This window comes from Rhinolophus hipposideros, assembly GCF_964194185.1.
Source record: "Rhinolophus hipposideros genome assembly, chromosome: 6".
NCBI lineage: Eukaryota > Metazoa > Chordata > Mammalia > Chiroptera > Rhinolophidae > Rhinolophus > Rhinolophus hipposideros.
In genome coordinates this window covers 17,247,411-17,268,396 of record NC_138052.1, presented here as the reverse complement: position 1 = coordinate 17,268,396, position 20,986 = coordinate 17,247,411, and the positions used below count along the sequence as shown (strand labels likewise).

Sequence of the window (20,986 nt, the reverse complement as noted above, 5' to 3'; positions counted from 1 at the left end):
CAAGTCGCTTGTTTCTGAATCTGAACTCCGCTCCCGATAAGCAATCCAAATGGCAGACCCGGCTTACCTTTCCTATGACATCTGTTAACAGCTTGAGGGCCAGAGGGTCATGAACCAAAGAGTCCGTGTAAAAGGAGCCAAGGTATTTCTTTGGGTTGACTGGGTTGTCTTGGGCACACAGATCTGGACGCACGCTGAATCCGTGGGAGATTCTTCCTACTGTGAAGGGGAAGGCTCCACCTGCAAGTAAAACCCATGACTGAAGGGCTGGCTTCTAGTGAAAAGGATTTCTTTGAGTCTTCGTGTTGTATACAAAGAGGAGTTACTATCGTCCAGCTGGTTAACAGTATTTACAAGGGACCGACTGGGCTCCATGTGCTAAGCGATGACCCAGAAGAAACAACATGAACTCATCTAGAAATTCAGATTTGAGGAATTTACCCTAAAGAGAGAAGACAGATGTTTAAAGATATGTAGTCAAAGTTTTCGAATGTAGCGTGGTTAAAACTGCAAAATACTGAGGCAGCCTATCAGTTGGGGAATATCTAAATGATGATGGATATTCATAAAAGGTATTCCCATGTATACAGCCATCAGAAATGATGGAGCACTGTACTTAGTGACATGGAAAATGTCTCTGTATGTTAGTGAGAAAGAAAAGCAGATTAGAGAACAACCTGGAAACAGAGAGAGAGAGAGAGAGAGAGAGAGAGAGAGAGAGAGAGAGAGAGAGCTGAACAACAGTTACAAACTCAATTACTACAGGGGCCAAGCAGAACATGTAAATGAATGAAATAGTTCTATTTGTAAACAATAGTGAATGGAAGAGACTACTGCAAACTGGAGAGCTTGTGGTTTCAGGAGAGATATTTAAATAAAAACCAAAACAAAATAAAGCAAACAGTGTAACAACCAAGCTAAACTTGTTTGCAAAAATGGAATTTGGTCCCTGAACCTCCATATACTTTATGACTAGAACAACCACTGGTAGGATGTTGTGCACTGACCGTGTCCCTCCAAAATCCACATGTTGAAGCCCTAACTCCCCGTGTGACTGTATTTGGAGGCTTTTAAGGAGGTAATTAAGGTTAGATGAGGTCATAAAGTGGGACCCTAATCTGATAGGATTGGTGTCCTCATAAGAACAGGAAGAGATAGCAGAGTGCTCTCTTTCTCTCTTTCTCTCTCTTCCTCTGCATGCACAGAGGAAAGGCCATATGAGGACACAGAGAGAGGATGGCCTTCTACAAACTGGGAAGACAGGCCTCACTAGAAACCAACCCTGCCGGCATCTTGTCCTTGGAACCCCAGAACTGTGAAAACATTAATTATGGAAGCCACCCAGTCAGTGGTATTTTTTTATGGCAGCTGAGCTGACCGGTACAGATAGGTTCTTACCTCCATGTGCAAAACATACTTTCAGTTTAGGAAACTTCTCAAAAATTCCACCCATGATCATGGAGCAAATGGCTGTTGTGGTCTCTGCTGGCATTCCTGTGAGGAAACAGTCACAAGATACAGGGCTTGTCACCTCGAGCAAGACGTTCAGTGATGCTACTGGCTGGGGGAACAGCAGCTTGCTGTAATCGTTAGTGCTGAGAAACGTGGGGAGCCTGTGCCCCAGCATGGCTTGGTTGTACGTTAACTATTACTTTGACAAGAAGAACAATCTGAGGCTCCCTATTTGCCTTACAGGTAGAGTCATCTAATGGCTAGAATAGTCAAGGAGCCAGAGGACCCAGCTTTTGTCCTGACCCCCCAGCTGCAGTTTTGGATGCAGGGGAGCAAAAAATGCAATGAGTCTGCGCTGAACCCTAACTCTTCCAATGTTTTGCTTTCTGGCCTTTGACAAGTTATGTGACGCCCCTGAGCCAGTGCTTCTTCACCTGTGAAATGGGAACAGTATCACCCATCCTGCAAGGCTATTGCAGAGCCTTGCAAATGATGGTATCGGGAAGGTTCTTGGTCAGAACTTCACAGCAAAGGTGCTCAACAAATATTAATTAGTTGCTTCCCTGTGCCTCAATGTGCTCATCTGTGAAATGGGGATCATAATGGTTAGTTCTTGCCACTTGGTAAGTGCTTAATAAATATTAACTAGTATTATTATTCCTTCCAAATCTTTGCTGCTTCTCAAAGCTGAGGTTGAAAATAACTGGATTACAGTGAATTATTTCAAGTGCTTTGTGCTCCTGGAAGAAGCAGCTGTTCCATGCCAGCTGCCTTCACCTCCACGGAGCCAGTCAGGGTTACATTTGCAGATGACTGCTTTTCAGACTATGATTCAGACATCCGTGAGGGCTCCACGGCTGAGCCTTGGATCTTCTGGGGAAGCCTGACTCTGGCTGCCGAATGGGGCTTCCTGGGTGCTCCTCCTGCCCCGTTGCTTCATTGAAAGTGACATCCCTGGCTCCCTGGCCTCTTGGGAATTCTGGAAGCCTGATGAATTCATATGCACCTGGGAGTGGGCAGAGCTTCCTGAGGCAGGGGGATGGACAGCATCACTTCTTGCTTGTCCTGTGTTTCTGCTTTCCATTAATTACTTGGACTATAACCCCACAATCTGTTCTCCATACATGAGCCAAAGTGAATTCTTTACAGTGTAAAGTGGATTATGGCCCTCCCCTCCTCGGAATCCTCCAATCCACTAATGAACACCTCTGCATCCAGAATAGAATTTTGAAATTAGCCTGTTTGTTTACGATCTGTATACTTATTTACCATCCTTTCCCTCTAACCAGAACATTGGCTTCGGGAGGGCAGAGGTTTTGTCTGTGTCTATCTCCTTCGTGCCTGGTGCAGGGCCCGACATGCGGATGGAGATCAACAATGTATGTGTTGCGTAAATGAAGGATGAGGTGACCCTGTATGCAATGCTCTCCTCTGCTTTTCATGCGGGAAGTGCGATGTAAAGAAGTTGTGGCACTTGTCAAAGTTGTGCGAAGTAGGATGAGGTTTTCTTTGAAGCTGAAAAGCAGGGGGGCTTCTTAGGTTATCTCTTTCTACTAATTGTTGTTCAACAATTGGGTGGGGGATGGGTAGGAAGCTGCCTTACTAAATACACTGGTCTCCAAAAGCAATACCAGGGCCATAAAATATCAGGACAGAAAGAGAATCCAGATGAGAGCTCTCTCATTTTACAGAGAAAGAACTGGGCCCCAGTAGGTAAAATGACTTGCCACGGGTTATACTGAAAAACAGTGATTAGCTGGAACTGAAATCCAGTTTTTTGACTTTCAGTATATTGCTTCATTTAATTCTTCATGGTGGTTACTTCACAATTACTTGTATTAATTGGGCTGAGGAGAGAATGGATAATGGCCTCCCAAAAGAAAATCCAATGCTGTTCATTTGCGGACCACTTTTCCTTGGGTTTGTAGGTGAGCTGCACTGTTTACTTGTGGCCCCAGAATTTTATATCTGTCTCCATTTCTTCTTCTTATCAGGGATGATAATGAGAGAGTGGACAGGCCAGATGGAGGTCTCTCCTCTTTCCCTTTCCCTTACCCTCATGTGGAACCATGAATGAATAGACCAGGAGTCAAAGAGCTGAAGAGAACAGAGAACAGGAAAACTGAAAGCCTGGGTCATCTATAATATAGGGCCTCAGACCCTTGAGGGGTGGAAGGTGACCTCCTCTTAACTCCAGGGTTCTCATTTGTAAGAGCTAATACTATTATTGGCTTCTAAAAAATCTGTTACATGGCATGGTTACTTGTTTTGGGAGCCTTTGGGGGAGTGTTGTGAGGTGGTTTTGGAGTCAAACAGACCTGTGTAAATTCCATTTTCACTTATTAACTGTGTGACTTGGACAAGTTTCCTAACCACTTGGAGACTCGGTTTCTCCCTTCTAAAATGGTTATTATAATGTCAACCTCATAGACTTGTGTGTGGATCTGATTAAAATCACGTGAGGTGATGTATTACTCAGCACTTATCTGAGTAAGAGCTCCATAACTCAACAGTCCAATTATTAATTCATTCTTTCTCTCTTTGACATAATAGGGTTGACAGATAACTGGAAAAACCCAAAGCCTTTGTCCTTTTCTCTAGATCCCCAATCTGACACAAACCTACGAGCCAAGGCAGCCAGTATTTGGCCATCCGCCCATCCATCTGCATGTCCCAGGGGTGCACGAACAGGGAACAGTTCAGCTTTTCAGCCGCCTTCAGAGAAGCAACGAGAGACAGGTTACTTGGATGAGCCAGCAAACACGGGGTCCTACTCAAATATTTTTGAAGTTGTTTTCTGTCCTCTATGAGCCATTGATAAACTCTGCTTCTGCTTGGAAAATACAAAGGACGCTTAGATTTAACAAGGGGGTTGGTGGATTTACCATCAATTACCATTGATGAAGTTAATATATTGTTTGGCAAAACAAGTCACAGGAAACAGCCATCATTCAAATGTTTTGGCTGAGAGCAAAATGCTTAAGGACCCATGGATCGATCATGCACCTCTCAGGAGGGGGCAATTTCCCCTGCTGGTTCTTACGTGGTTCACTCTTTCAGAAGGACTGCTCAGATTGTATCTTTAGAGTCAGGGATGGAGTGTTCCCTCTTTTCTTCCACTTGGAAACCTGAGGATGTGGAAATGAGGAGGTGATGTGCTGGGCGCAGGCTGGCCTGACCCAAGCCCTTTGCTCACTCAGAGCCTGATACTGGGTGGGGGCTTCTGGCGTCCACAGCTTATCAGAAAGCCTCAGGAGCCCATCCGAGTCCCTGAATAGTCTGATGTGAATTGAATTACGTGAGAAAGGAAAGAGCTCTCAGGGCTTCAGTCAGGCAGGTACTGAGAAGAAGGTCATGGGCAGACCTGCTCCGGGGCCTTCTGGGAAATGGAAATACCATCTGGATGAAATAAACTTTATTCAACAGAATGTTTAATTTTAAAAAAGTCCCCTCAACAGGCATTGAGTATTAGTACTTAGCAAGCTTCCAAACAGATATTCCTTGGCGCGTTTCTTTTCTATATGTACTTAGGTCCTGGAGTGACTCATCTGGTCTTTACATATTAATTAGTATGTGGGCTAACTAGGCTGATGTGATAGGACTTCTGTACATAAGCATTTTTAAAATGGAGAAACAATTCTGGGACAACAGGGGATCTTGGAAGTGGCAGACAAAGGGTAGATTGGAGAAAGAACTTTGAATTAACCAGGTTCTGGGGAGTAGAAGAGATATAAATTTTTTGACAGGAGAGGAGTTCATTGGTTCCTGAGAGTGGCTATAGAACACTGCCTTCTTGGCATGACAAAGGCATGTGATCATGGTGTCTCAGTGGGATTTGACTCCCGGTGAGGACAAAACTAGATTCTATGGCCTATGATGGTTCATTTCTATGTCAGTTGAAATTAACAAATACTTCTGGTCACTTCTGTAGGTGAGGCATTCATTGCAGAGAACTCAAAAAGAAATCACTTATACTTTCAAAATCATAACTCACATTGACTGAGAACTTCTCATGTGCCAAAGCTATTATAAGAATTTTACAATTATTAACCAGTTTCATCCCGTGCGAGATGAAGACTTGTATTACTCCCATCTTACCAAGAAGGGAACGGGGGCCGATAGAGGCGAAGTAACTTGCTCAGGTCTTGTGCCTGATAAATGGCAGAAGCCCGCCGTCTGCCACTACCACTCTGTCGGCCTCATCCTCCTCACAAAGTCATTCTTGTGCCTGAAAACTGACCTGAGTGTTATTGTTGGGGTCCCTCACTAAGAAGGGAGGTCTAGGAGATGAGGGGCACAACTAGATGCTCTGGAGGTCCAGCCTCCCCATGAAATGACAAAGCCGACTTGCTGATGGTAACCCCTCTCATTTGTTTCAGCACGTGACTGACACAAGTTACAGTGTAGTCAGGCTGGCAAGTCCTGTGAACCAAACAAATGTGCTGTCGATCCCAGGACATCACCAGTCAACGGGAGGCTAGGATGCCCTCCTGAAGCCCCTCAGAGACTCCCGCCTCCAAACAGCCTCGTTAGAATGATGGATGGGTCGAGCTAGTCACACTAATGAAAATACTACCCGTTTGGACCCCAACCGGCTACTGTTCCTTTCTGAGCCCCTTAGTAATTCATAATCCCAATGCCGATGAATAATAAAATGACTTGGAGCTGAAGGTTTGCTCACACTGTGCTGAAACAACTTGGATGCACAGTACATAAATCCTTTTTCAAAGCTCATTAAAGTTCCCAGAAAACGTTCACTGCATTGGCGAAGCCACTGCAGCCAATAAGCTTGAGGGAGTTCAGTATTTCGAGGAACAGTAAATCTTTCAGATCATCAGGAGGCGATTTAATCCCCTGCTGGTGGGCAGTGTCCGTAGAAACAAGCACGGGAAAATTCTTGCATGTAGTCAGAGCTCAATAGAGATGAAATGAATACATGATCAGTGATTATAGTGCCTGGTGAGTCTACCACCATCTAATTCATTATTGGAGAGTTTGTCTTTACAGTGAAAAATAACAGACAACACTACTATTATAATTCTAGGAGGGAAGGGAAATTTTAAACATGCAGTTGGATGGAGAATTGCGCATCTCGAATCCTGGTTCTAAGGAAAGCAGGTTTAGTAGGAGAGAGAACAGAAGACAGGGGAAGACTTGTGGAGGGGATGGTGGGACTGTGGAGACTTTACTTGGACACGTCAGGAATTCTTGGCACTGAGTTTTTGAAAATATATTTTATTATGCTGTATTTCAAATACAGAATGTTATAAATAATAGTATAATGAACATTCATCTAATCACCATCTAGTTTCATCAATGTTAACATTTGGATGGCATTTTTTGTTATGTGTATTTATTATACATTTTCAAAATATATGGCTTAAAAAGTATCTTAATTAAGAATTAATTAAATAAATCAAAATTTATGCATATACAGAGGGTGCCCAAAAATGTATACACATTTTAAGAAAGGAAAAAACTGTATTAAAATTGTAATAATATATACCGATAACAAAAGATGAATACAGGTATGTGTATACATTTTTTTGGCACCCCCGGTATTGGAAATTATGCAATTATTTAAAAATCATGCATTAAGAGATGTTTCATTTAGGATGGAAATTCTTAATTAGGATATGAAATCACATGTATAATAGAATTATGATTTAATTAAAATATAGATATATGCAGTTATATGCAAATAAAAGCAAATGAAATGTACTATACCAGTGGTTAATTATATTTGGGCAGTAGGATTATCGCTTATTTTTGTTTTCCTCTTTATACTTTTCTGTATTTTCCACAATTTCTTGAAAATTATTTTATAATTTTGAAAGTATTTTTTTTCCAAAGCAAAAATAAACACTTTTTTTTTGCATGTCATTAACATGGTTCTATGATGAGGGTAATATTTGGGCTTCCAAATGAAAGATTAAAAAGAGAGCATGGGGGAGATAGAAAGAAGAGAGATTTCACTTAGTTAACTCAGGGCTGGCCTAGGAAGCATTTCCACCAATTCCTCTTTTAGTGGAATGGCCCACTCTTTTTGGGGAGCTCTTTCTTCTACATCTCACATGTCCAGGCATCTTTCTCCCTCCCAGTGAAGTGGTGCAGCGCCTTTATCTTCCTCCCGTCAGCACCCAGCGCAGTGCCCAGCCTGGCTGTGTGTCCCCTGATCGAGTGCTGCTTACTTACTGCATAGACAGGGAAGAGTTCCTGCACATTCAGGTCCCATTCATTGATGTGGGAGCCGATCTGGACCCCCGGGAAGCCCAGCTTGTTCACACAGCGCTCCATCTCCTTGACAGCCAGCTCCGGGGCCTGCATGGGCAACGTGCCCAGACCCACAAACCTCCTGGGGTGGCTCGCCACGGTGGCAGCTAGGTCGTCGTTTAAAAGCTGGCACAGGTCTAAAGTGTCCTGAGGTTTGGCCTGGTGGAGACAGGTAAGGGGAAACTACATCGTTCAAAACCTACTTCTGTTTCTCTCGATATTTACCTGAACACCACCTCCCCTGGGCTAAATCATTTGTCACTGTGCATGGCTTTGCCCCTCAGAAAGCTAAGGCACAGATTGAGCTAGGCACGGGTCGCAGGTGACCCAGAAGCCAATCATTGCAAAGGAAACTGCTAGTATTGCTGATTAATTAGAAAAAAACGAGGCTATAATCTGAAAGGATGGATACAATTACTAGACTGACTTCCTACTGTGGAGATAGAAAGAATGGGCTGCCCTAACAACTGCAGACAGGAGCTTAGAAGATGGCATACCAGGCCCCCTCCGCCCCCACTCCCCAATGCACAGGAGGCAGGGCCTGGGGACTGACTGACGTCACCATCGGGGCACCTCTTTGTCATGCTTCACTGGGGGATGCCAGGATGCCCATGTACCTTCCCTCTCCCTGTTTGTCCTTCTTCCTGCACTTCCTGTTGGCAGGGACAATCAGAGTTACCTTAACAAAATTCCGATGCAGATGAAGTTTGCTTTCTGCTCCTTTAACTCTTCCTTCTTTATTTTCTTTCCTTTCAACACCAACCCAACCCACTGCTGGGAATTTGGCACTTCTACAATAATCCCTGTTGTCCAGTCAGAACAATACCCCAATCTGATAAATTCAGGCATGTTGAGATCTTAGGGCATTTTAATTTTAAGCAGTGAATCTAATTACAGTAAAGACTGGATCATTAGTACTGGAATAATCAGCACAGGTGGGGAAGTATGTATGAGCAGGTGGTATTTCCATTGCTCCTTAAATCACTATATGAGTGAATATTTGTTTGAGCAGGTGCTTACCGTACCCCCAGTTATGTACAAGAGTGTCCTTCCAAGGCTTGCAATCATGCCTGAAACTTTGAGCACTCAAGAATTACCCACCTGGGGAAAGGTAACCAACTCCAGAGCTCCTGTTTTGAATCATATTCTTTCCCTGGGAGAGGCACTATACTCATATTAGGCCATTATTGTTTCCCCCTCAAAATCATTATCATCAGAATAAATTGGCTTGTCAATTACTGAATAAGGCACTGCAGGGAGAGGTCATCAGATAGGTAGGTTCTGATGGAGATGCAGGTTGGGTCTAGAATTGTGCTGTCCAGTAGAAATAGAATGCCAATCACATAGCGACATGAAAGTACTGGCTACCATGCTGGACCATGTGGGTCTAGAGCGAGAACAGAACTAAGAACACAGGGCACACTGGTAGGGCACACTGGAGTGTGAGAAGCTGAGGGACCTCACTGATCTCTAAAGGGGAGGAGAAATAGTGGAGGGGTGGGACCATGTCTAGACTTGAATCATCTATCTATTTGCTAGGGAGCCAGACATGAGCCTTCACCCAGAAGGAGATGGTTTGAAGTTTCACACTCACCCAGTAGCTAAACATGACAGGAACCGTGGAAAGGGCTTGCATGGTCACTCCTGGACACAGACACAAAGAAAGGCCAAGGAGATGAGAAGAATAGCCTGGACACTCCTCCTGCATTTCCCAGGGCCAAGGCACCTAACAAGTCTCCAACACCCACTCCCTGCTGTCCCTTCCCTCGCCACTCCTCCCTGTGCCCCTTCTCCCAGGCTATCTGTCCCAGGCCTGCCTCATCCCTCAGCATCAGGTTCTAGGGAGAGGGGTAAAGTCTCGGGAAAAAATGAAATCATTCAAGAAAACCTAATTGACTCCATTTGTCAAGGGTTATTTCTACCCTCCTTCTTGTGAAGTTTTATTTAAGCCAGACATTTCTGCACCAACTTTTTTCAGGGCTCTTCATCTTAGGTCATGCGTGATAGAGTCTACATATTTCTCAACCACCTTCCCAGCCCTTTTACTTCAGCTCCTAAGTGGGTCTGGTTCCCATTGTCTGGAATGCTTAGTAGAGGACCCTGGATGTGGCTCCACAATCCAGCATCCAGGATGCCTGGAATCTCTTGTTTTCAAGCTCTCGGAGCTGGGCGTCAGAAGAGAGGCTGCCAAACTGAGTGTGGCTTGTCTTTCCCTCGTGCTAATATCCAGTCCACCTGCAAGTCCTGTTGCTCTATTCCAGTTCCTTTCATCTACCCACATCTCCCCATCCCCTGCCACGACCTGACTCAGGCAACCTGTGTCTCCTGTGCAGACAACTGCAAACGTCTCTGAGCTGGTCTCTTACCACCATTCTTGTTCTATAGCTGGTTCTCCACTTGGAAATAAGAGTAAGGTCTTAAAAACTTAGATCAAGTCATTCGCTTGCTGAAAAATTCAAGGACTTTCTATCACACTTAGAGTAAAATCTAGACTTGAACATGATCTATAAAAAAGCACAACATGGCCATCGTACCATGTTTTAGATAGTCTTTGAAATTCCTTTAAATTGTGGGAACTGGTTTGCTTTGAAAATGTAAGATAAGGAAAGAAGTTCTTCAAAATCATTAGTGATTCAGCTTTGAAACAAAAATTTCCTAGTTCTCCTTCAAATTTCTGAATTAGTTTTCATGGGAGAGTGTGCTGAGATTACACAATTAACTTTCTTTTTAACTGCTCCCATTTCTCCCCTTTACGTGTCAGTGGGGATATTCTGTGTACTGTGCAATGAGACAAATTATAGAAAGAAATTGGATCCTGAATCTGACTAAGCAGGAAATTGGCATCTTTACTCTGTGAATTCGAATTTTTCCTGTTTTAATTGACTCTATAATAAGTAGATATATACGTTTGAAATTTTTAAAAAACTTAAAAATAATTAAATGCCACTTTTATATTTTTCGATGATATAGCATTCCACTTTAAAACAGGATATACCTAAATAAATAAAAAATTCATTCCACATTCTAAGTGAAGAGTTCCATCTGTCCCCCAGCAAAGCTGGAACAGGCTGGCCTGGTGGAGCAGAGGCGATCGGAAGTTGTCATCACATAAATCATGTAAAGTGGTCAACAGACTTTAGGGGCAGACATGTCTTTTATATCAAAAACAGTCATTGGCAGCATTTCTCCTCAAAAGTACCTGTTTGGTCCATTTCTCTAATACGGACTTCTGGATCCCAGCAGTTCTCTTGGACCACTCTGAAGACCTTCCCATCTTTCAGCATCTTTGCCTCTCCCTAGGGCAGAAAACACACATCAGCAAAAGGCAACCCAAGCTTACTTAGATTAATCCTTCCTTGTATGCTTTGGACTATGGTTCTTCCCTAACATTTTTTAGGGGTTTTAATTAATCTTAAAAAAAATAGAAATTTGTTCATTTACTGCAACTCAGCTTTTCATCCTCATGCCTTAATATTGGCCTGGAGTTAAAGGGTGTGCTCTGTGGGTGTCAGTGGCAGGATACAGAGAGAACAAGGTCATGGTCATGACCCTTTTGGGGCTGCATGACTGAGGATGGCTGGTCACCTGGCTGATTTGAACCACTGGCTACACGCCCCAAGAGGAAGGCCCAGTGTCTCTGAGATAGACTATCTAGTCCAAACTTCTTGGTTTATAGAGAAGCAACAGATGGATAGTGAGAATAAATGATTTTTCTAACAGAGCAAGGCCCGCTGATACCTACACCTGCAGGAGGAAGTGGGCAGTGAAGTGACTCAGTCTAGTTGCATTTGGCAGTTTGGTGCTGAGCTACTGGCTTCCCAGCCATCACGCCTACCTATGTACACTTCCTTTTAATACTCAAGGGATGGGGGCAACCTGAATGGCTGCACAAAGCATGGCAGTGGCCTCCAAATTGGGCCTCTAATTTGTGATCCCTAAAGAAAAGGGAAAAGTTCTGGTCCAGGTCTCTGAAATCAGACTGCTCAGGTTCAAATCTCCATTCTATCACTTACTGTGTGGCCTTAAGCAAGTTGAAAAACATCTCTGAGCTTCAGTTTGTTCATCTTTAAAATAGAATTAATAATATGACTTAGCTTAAATATGTATATGTATATGGTGCCAAAAATTGTATAACTTTTTAAGAAAGGAAAAATTAACATTGTAATACTCAATATATACCAATAATAAAAGATGATTACAAGTCACGTTTGACTTCTGTAATTACAAGAGGTGCTCAAAGTGGTTACCATCAGCGTCCAGACACTTCTGATTACGGCAAACTACTGCTTGAGCAACGTTAACCAAAGTGTCCACTTGTATACATGTTTTTGGCACCCACGGTATATGTGTGTGTGTGTACATATAGAGAGACCAAAAAATGTGTACACATTTTAAGAAAGGAAAAAACTGTATTAAAATTGTAGTACCATGAATGACGCTAGCATTCATTTGATTAGCACCATCTTTTGAGCAAACGTCATACAACACATTGCTACCATAATTCAACTTCAAAAAGTAATACGCAGATAACATCTCTTCAAATATGTACATTTTTTGGCTCCCCCGGTATATATGATTTCCCATAGTGGTTCTGTGAGCATGAAATGGGATAATTCATATAAAGTACTTAGTGGAGTACCTGACACATGTTAAGTGTCCGAGTATTCGTTATTAATGATGACGGCCTAATAGAGACTAGGCTAGCGCCTGAGGTTCCCCTGCTTTAAGGGGACACCGCCTCTGGTGGTGCTTCAGGGCCTCAGGATTGCCTTTGAGCCCTACGTGATGGCCACGTGTGCGCGTGGTCATCAAAGGCCCTGAGCTCTGCTTGGCGGAGTCCTCTGCCCTCCTCCTCTTCCTCTTGCTTTGATCATGAGTTGTACCTAGGCCTTGCAGTAGCTTTCTTCTCCATCCTTCGATTCCATGGACTAGCCCTTTCCTATCTCCTGCATGGAGAAAGCTGACCACATTTCACCTTTAAGTGTGGCAACCCATGCACCTCTGGCAGGGATGAGGAAGACCTCAGATCCATGTCTACATTTCTCATGGACTGGGGAAAAAGGTCAGTGCGCGAGTGACTTGTGTAACTGTGACAGGTGTCTACACCCCGGAAGAGCCAAGTCTCTGGATGTCAGGATCGATTTGCCTCAGTTCCTTTGCTGATCCCGCCAGCATCTGAACAACCTCCTGCGACAATCTTGGTGGAGGAAGGGCCCAGCCTCCCTCTAATAAAGCCCCAGAGCCCAAACACCTACTCTCCTTGTTCCAAGCTTGGCCAGTCAGTGGTTTTTAACCAAGAGCAAGTGATTCAAAAAGACAGGAACAGTGAATTGAGCCTGCCATTGGTTCCAGCACTGGCCACATGCTGTGTCTCTTGTCAGTGGTACTGGTGCCAGTTTCCAGTGTCCAGAAGGGAGACTGCGGCACCCTGTTCCTGTGCTGTGGTTTCAATGCCTGCCCATTTTGGGAGTGTGGTTCCCTATGAGTGAGGCATTTTATAATTCTTGACGGCCTTAAAATGCTTGCAACATATTTTTTTTTTTCTGCTTAACTAATCATTGTTGGTTTCTGTTGTTTGCAACCAAAAGTCCTGAATGATACCGATTGCACAAATAGAATACAGGACCGTGTCTTTCCATTGGTAAAGAAGGGAGTGGAGAGGGGTTTATGGTGAAAGAGAAAAAGGAAACTAATCTGCATTTAGCAAGTTAGGGGTTTTATTTTCATTTTGCTCCTTAATAAGAAAGCTTAATCACCATAAAATACCCAGACTAGCAGCGTGCTAAAGTGCATCATTGCATACTGATGGACCTGGGTTTAAATCTCACTAAATTATTTAGTTGCGGTATAACTGGTTAAGTTATGGGCCTTCTGAGTTGAAGCTTTCTTTTTCTATCTGTAAAATGTGGACCATTATATGTGTCATGTTTGTGGCCACCTAACATCCTTGGAACACTTCCTATACATGAGGACATTTTCACCTGCTGATTCCCCCTTCCTAAGGGAGAATCCGGTACCCACTTTCCCAGCCTCCCTTGCAGAAAGGGCACTGATGTGTACTAGAGGCCCCCACATGTGACTCCCATTGGAAGTGAACACTGTGAGGCAGCAGGGGCCTTGCAGAGTCTATCTTTTGGCCAGGGTGTTGTTGGGGTGTCAGACGTGGCTGGAGGAGAAACGGCAACACTTTGGTCTCCAGCCTCAGCAGCAGCAGGTGAGCATGGGCTTCCTGTCTGGGACCAGCAGTGCCCCGCGCCCAGGCGTGACTGGGCAGCGTGTCTGTTAGCACAGTCTCTGAGCTTGATCTCGGACTCTCCTAGGAAGTCTGTGAGCTGCTTTTCTAATTAAAGTAGCTGGAGTGGATTCTGTTGTTTGCAACTAAGAACACTGAGTGATTCAAAAGATTCAATAATAGAAGGTTAATAAAGAACTTAACACCAGGCCAGAGAACATGCTCAGCCAATTATGGCCAGATTTTACCATATACAGTAGCTCTCCCTTCTACATGGGAGATGTATTCCAAGACTGCCAGGGGATGCCTGAAACTAAGGATAGTACCAAACCCTATATACACTATGTTTTCTCCAATACACACATCCCTATGGTAAGTTTAATTTATAGATTAGGCACAGTAAGAGATTAACAATAGTGACATAAAATAGAACAGTTATAACAATATACTGTAATAAAAGTTATGTGAATGTAGTGTCTGTTCATGTCTCCCACCCATAAATGTAATGCTTTTTCCATTTTAACTAAGCACTTATCATGCATTAAACCCTTATGCACTGTGGCCATAACTTTTGCAGTTTGAGATGTGACAACAAAATTAGCACAAATTCCTTTTTCCTTCTCACAGTTTCATAGATAGAAGATTCATTCTTACCATACACTTTAGCAAGCTTAGCATATAATTTGTTTTCTTAAATAATAAGTCTAGAGCTTTCACCTTTTCACTTAAAGGAAGCACTTACAGCCTCTCTTTGGCATATCTGAATTGCTGGCATCACTACGCTTGTGCTTTGAGGCCACGATTAAGTAAAATAAGGGTGACTTGAACACAAGCACTGTGACACCAAGACAGTCAAGATGGCTACTAAGTGACTAATGGGTGGGTAGCATGTACAACATGGATATGCTGGGCAAAGGGATGATTCATGTCCAGGGCGGATGGAATGGGATTTCTTGAAATTTCATCACACTACTCAGAATGGTTCACAATTTAACACTTACAAATTTGTTTATTTCTGGAATTTTCCATTTAATAATTTTGGACTGTGGTTAACCACAGGTAACTGAAACCATGGATTAGGGGAGACTATTGTATTATCCATGGCAAGGGAGGAAATTGGGTTTCTCTTGGAGGTACATGAATAAGTTTTGGTTTCAGACAAAGCAGAGCATGTTAAAGCAGAAATGGATCATTTAGTTCAACTCTTGCATTTACCAATGAGTCCATAGGTGCAGTAACTTGTCCAAGGTAATACACTTAGTTGGTATAGAACTGGTATAAGATGCCAGGTTATGAAGCCAACCCACCAGGGTGATATTTGGTAATTAGTGTCTACCTAGTAGTCAAAAGTTAATTACTATAATTTCCTAAAGAGTCTGATTTTTTGGGGGTGGGATTGACCTCATTACATGGCAGGAGAATCAGACTCACTGAACTTCTCTCTCCACATCCTTAATGCTAGAGCCATTGAAAGGCAAATGAATGACAGCAGCTGTCAGTGGAACTCTTTCTGAGTGAAAGTTACCATAGAGCAGCTATGCCCCTGTAATAGGCTCCCAATACTCATTATTCTTTTAGCCATAATTTGGGGACCTGGTAGCCACTGTAGAGAATCAATGCCTGATCCCTTTCACTTTATAGTCGGGAACCCAGTATCCCTGCAGGGCTATAAATGTGCCTCAGAGGTCAGCACTTACTGCTGGGGAAGGAACTGGGGAAAGCGTCTCTCTCTGTCTCTTAGGTTCTGTTTTTAATGTTGCCTTCAGTATCACTCAACATCTAAAACTAAACTAATAACCAAATAATTGGAGCAAGCTAATTTATTCAACCCAGACACAAATTCTGTAGTTTTCCTAACTTTTCAAAAGAAAACCAAGTGTTTATTTTTAATTAAAGAATTCCTCAACCAACCATCATCACCCTGATAACCCATTTCAAATACACTGCTAATTTTTTTAAAGTCAGAACAACATGGTATACTGGAAATTGTGGTACTGCAGGGGTCAGGAGACCTGGATCCTATGTGTAAACTACTGACCCTTCCAGAATCTCAAGACTCTAATTATAAAATAAGGGCTCAAAGTAACTGATGTCTGAGGTCCTTTGAAGGATGGTGTGATGTGCCATTTAGGAATAAAGCCCTTCAGGAATAAAGGACTTATTTTCCCAGCTTCTGGGAGTTTTACTGGCAGACAGCCCTTGGCTATCAATCCGTATGGGGAGATGGGAAGACTGCTTTTGCCAAGGAGAGCCACCTCCTTCAAGGTCCTGCTTCATTTCCAGGGCGGCCCACTTCCAAAGGATTGGTTGACATGAGGTGTAAAGTCCTCTATATTTTGGCCCTCTCACCCCACCCCAGCTTGGGACATCTCTGAAGCTTTAGAGAACCTTGTAGGGTCAGCTGAAGCCTACAGTGGGACTACATCACGTCTCAGCCTTGCCTTCTGTTCTGTCCCACTTCTTTCTCTTCCTTCCCACTGGTGTCCATTCTAAGGGTACTTCCTGATAAACCCTTTCCATGCTAATCTCTGTCTCAGAGTCTGATTCCCAGAGAATGTAACCTGTAACACTTCTGATTTGTAAGTTATAGCTCTAATACTATCTGCAAATAAGTTCAAATATAGCTGGTATTGCAAATGTCTGGTACTGTGTGTATCATTAAAAATGTATTTTCAAACTCAGTACTTTACATCAGATTTCTATTCTCCTTTTAACTGCAGTGCCCACTCAGGCTATCCCTCTAGACCAGGGGTGTCCAAACTTTTTTCAATGTTTTTTTACCAAGGGCCATATGCGGTAAAATACACAAACAGCCGGGCCACTCACTCAAGGTGAAGTACGTATTGCCTCACCCGGTTTATTTAAGTAAACTAAACATATTTTTGGAATTTGCTGCGAACCAATTAACAATGGATTGCAGGCCGCAGTTGGCCCGTGGGCCGCAGTTTGGACACCCCCGCCTAGACCAGGCGAGCTATTGCGCTGGTGGGGTTTGGGGTGCAGAGTTGTCAGAAATGGCCCAGACACTGTCTCCCAGAAGCAACCTGTTATCACTCCAACCTTCATATTCCAAGGTTCCAAAGGACAGCTCCTGGGAGCCTTCCTGCCACCATTTCTCTACCGGCCCTGGTTGTCCTCCAGCTGCTTCCGTCCTTGGTGCCTGCATTGTCTTCTCATCCCGCTGAGACACTATCAGTTTGCACCTCCTTCTGCCTGACATGTCACCATCCAATCCATTTCCCAATGCCATTAATTCCACCTCCGGAATAGAGCCTGCGCCGGTCCACTTCCCTCCATCTGCGCTGCTCTAGCCCTGGTCCAAGCCCCATCCTTGCTCACCCAAAGGCCTGCTCCACCGCCAGCCTAATCTCTCTCTGCTTTCACTCTGGCTCCCCTCCCCCCCAGTCTCTACAATGCCTCCACAGCAAACTTTCAAAACGCTGAATCAGATCTTGCCACTCCTCCACGTAAAACTCTCAATGGATTCCCATTGCCCTGAAGGTACAATCCTAACTCTTTAACCTGCTCTGTAAGACCCTGCGTGATCTAAGCCTTGCTTACCTCTACAACTTCATCACATGCCTACACCTTTATGCATAGGCTCTTTATTAACTTCTTTTAAAGTATTCTAATTCAACTGTGCCATTTGTTTTCTGTTTGGCACCTGATGGCCTTATCAAAAGAAAAAAAGTACATAAACATATTGAATAATGCTATGTGTTTCTATAAGTGCATGTACATATAAGAAAAGTCGTAGGAAAGGTCTGGAAAGATACCCACCAAACTGCTAATGGAATTTTGAGGATGGGGAGTGCTAATCCAAGGGAACTGTAGTTTCGTATCCAATAGCTTAAATTTTAAAAGGAGAATTTATGCAAATATTACTTATGTAATGAAAATTAACCTTAGAAATAAAAACATGAAAGGACAGCATTGGACTACATTAATGGCTTTCAATCAATTCTGGCTGTGACCCCACATGAAGAAATATGTTTTCCATTGTGACCCAGTAGACCCATATATATTTGTTTATACAGAGACAAACTAGGACAAAAGTTTCATGAATCAGTATTTATTCTTACCATGAACAATGCATTCTGCTATTTTCTTGTGTAATTTATTTCATTTTTAAAACTGTGCTAACCCACTGAATTGTTATTATAACTCACTACTGGGTTGCAACTCCTATTTTTAAACCCTGGAGTACACGATCACTAGCCCTACAACTGTATGTTCTTCGTCTTCATGAAAACTGCCCCTGCCTTGGGCTTTCCACCTCCTCTGAACTCCCTCACTATTTATTGTGTCTTTTGCTCAGTTCAAAATTATCACTATCTGAATGTTTTTTACCCATTTGGGTGTCTTCTTGGCAACCTGGTGAGGGAGAAATCATTTTGAGAGCAGGAACCTAATGATTGGAGATTACACAGAATTGTGTGTGTGTGTGTGTGTGTGTGTGTGTTTTATTCTGAAGGGCCTGAAAAACACTTGGTCGATGTTTCTAGCTGCTGCTAACCCATGGATTTGAAAAAGGCGCTATGAGGTCTGACAATTAAGTTCGTGAACTTATTGCAATGATGTTGCTACCCTTTTTGATATCAGAGAGATTATTCATTATAACTTTGTACCAACTGTACAGTTAACCAAGTTTACTATTTGGAAGTGCTGAAAAAGTTAGACTAAAACGACCTGAACTTTTCACCAACAACTTATGGCTCTTGCATCACAACAATGCACCAGCTCACATAGCACTGTCTGTGAGGGAGTTTTTAGTGAGTAAACAAATACAAATAACTGTATTGGAACACCCTCCCTACTCATCTGAGCTGGCGCCCAATGACTTCTTTCTTTACCCAAAGATAAAGGAAATATTGAAGGGAAGACATTTTGATGACATTCAGGACATCAAGGGTAATACGACGACAGCTCTGATGGCCATTCCAGAAAAAGAGTTCCAAAATTGCTTTGAAGGGTGGACTAGGCACTGGCATCAGGGCATAGCTTCCCAAGGGGAGTACTTCAAAGGTGACCATAGTGATATTCAGCAATGAGGTATGTGGCACTTTTTCTAGGATGAGTTCGCCAACTTAATTGTCCTACCTCATATATCTACCCTTCTTTGAAATGCTCGCAGGTGTTCTTGATATCAGGATGCAATTCTACCCCCACCCCATGCATCTCAGAGGCGTCTGCACAAACTAGCTTGCTACCTATGCTTTTATAAATATTCAACCAAAGGACAAATGGTATTTTAAAATTCTGAACAAGGCTTTACTGTGGCAAACAAATACCCCTTGAGTCATTCCAAAAGCATTGGAAACCCAAAGGTTAAGAAGAGAAACAAATAGGGCAGACCAGAGAAATGTTCTGGAAAGACCTTTCAGAGAACAGAAATCTCTGCAATAAATCAGACACAGGGACAGAAAAATATTTGTTCACCAAAGGAATGTAGGATAATAAATAAAGAAATTTCAACCCCAAAATGCTGGATTTTCTCACTGCTCTCAACCTAATTTGAATATTTGTATACATTTGCATGTTGTTTTCCAGTGACTATAAGCCCTGATCACTGTAATTATGAAAAATACAGATTTGCTCTGGTTTTGTTTTGCTTTGCTTTGTTTTTGAGAGAGAGGGGAGGACAGTGTCACTCTTTTGTTCTGTTAGACTACCATTATATCCAATTTTGCTGGAAATATGTAGGTAGCAGATATGACTGGAAATATTTTTCTTCTTGGTTTTTTTGTTTTTAGATTTATTCTTAAGTTTATGCAATCTCTTAACTTGCAAACAAAATGAAATAAAGGCCCTTCAAATCCAGTATCAAGGTTAAAACTGCAGCTTTGGACCTGGAGCTAAAAAAATATATACATCACATGCTGCCCATCCCTGCATTTGGGGCTCCCCAGTAGCCTTGTAATCAGCTCCACTCAGATTGTTCTGCTTGGGGAGACTTCCAGCTTAGATCACCAGCGCCCCGGCTAGGAACTAGCAGTTTTCATGGGAGAAGTACAGCCAGTGTCTAAGTTGGCACTTAGTGGGCACTCTATGATGAAGATGAGAATGAGCTGCCCCAAAGATTCTGATGTTGAAAACTCTGTCATGATTCCCCACCGCCTTCAGGATCAAGGACAAAGGCTTAAACCCATCCTCCAGGGCTCCATCTGATGAGGCTTCTGCCCACCTCTCCGACTTCTTCCCACTACTTTGCTCCCCAAACTCTTGTCTGCCTCTATCCATTCTCTGCAGCTGGAGTGGTCTTTTTAAGCCATTAATCCCCTCCAAAGAATTTGTATTGAGTTGAAAATGAAATCTGGATTCCTTAGCAGGTGCTACAAGTCCCTCCATGACCTGGCCCCTGCCTACTTCACTAGCCTTATTTCTCACCATCTCCCCGTTTCACTACATCTCAGCCACATTACCCTGCCTTGAACACAGCTCATCCTCACATGGTAGCCTTTGCAACTACTGTTCCCTCAGCCAGAGACACTAGTCCATGTATTTCCTTCCTTTCCTCCAAGTCTTAACCAGCTTCCTCTGCAGCCTGCCCAAAAGAATTTTCCCCAGTCACTCCCTATTACAGCCCCGTCGTTCATTTCGTTCTCTGAAGTGAGCACATTTGTTTGTCTCTCACTAGAATTTGAACGTCATGAGGGCTGGGAGCATGTCTGTCTTGTTCACCAGCATATTCCCCGTGTCTGTCCTCATGGGCCTGGCACCAAATTGGTCTTAATAAAAATCGGTGAGTGAGTGAATGAATATAGCCAGTGGTTTTCAAACTTGAGTGAGCATCAGAATCACCTGGAGGCTTGTCCAAACACAGATTGCTGGCTGGACCTTCAGAGTTCCTGATTTGGTAGGTCTGGGGCGAGGCCCAAGAATTTGCATGTCTCCCAGGTTCCCAGGTGAAGCGGAACAAGCTGGTGTGGGGATCACACTTTGAGAAATAGTGGTACCAGCCATAGCCAAGTGCTTGCATTCTGGGCTCATGTATGTTTAATATCTCCGTGCCTTTGCTTCTTGTCTTCT

The 20,986-nt window shown here is 43.2% G+C and overlaps 1 protein-coding gene across 5 annotated transcripts in view; it reads right to left on the bottom strand.

Moving 5' to 3' along the window:
- The window catches only part of ACMSD (aminocarboxymuconate semialdehyde decarboxylase), a gene marked incomplete at its 5' end in the record, with an annotated part of 71,940 nt that overhangs the window by 28,622 nt on the left and 22,332 nt on the right, over nt 1–20,986 (bottom strand). For 4 of the 5 annotated variants that reach the window (XM_081052620.1, XM_081052618.1, XM_081052619.1 and 1 more), the window contains 6 exons: nt 68–240; nt 1,399–1,494; nt 4,074–4,167; nt 7,648–7,884; nt 9,320–9,369; nt 10,925–11,021. In XM_081052620.1, coding sequence (XP_080908746.1) covers nt 68–240; nt 1,399–1,494; nt 4,074–4,167; nt 7,648–7,884; nt 9,320–9,369; nt 10,925–11,009 — 735 coding nt within the window. Of the gene's footprint in view, nt 1–67; nt 241–1,398; nt 1,495–4,073; nt 4,168–7,647; nt 7,885–9,319; nt 9,370–10,924; nt 11,022–20,986 lie in introns of those variants that run through there. The other variant, XM_081052622.1, reaches the window with a different exon arrangement.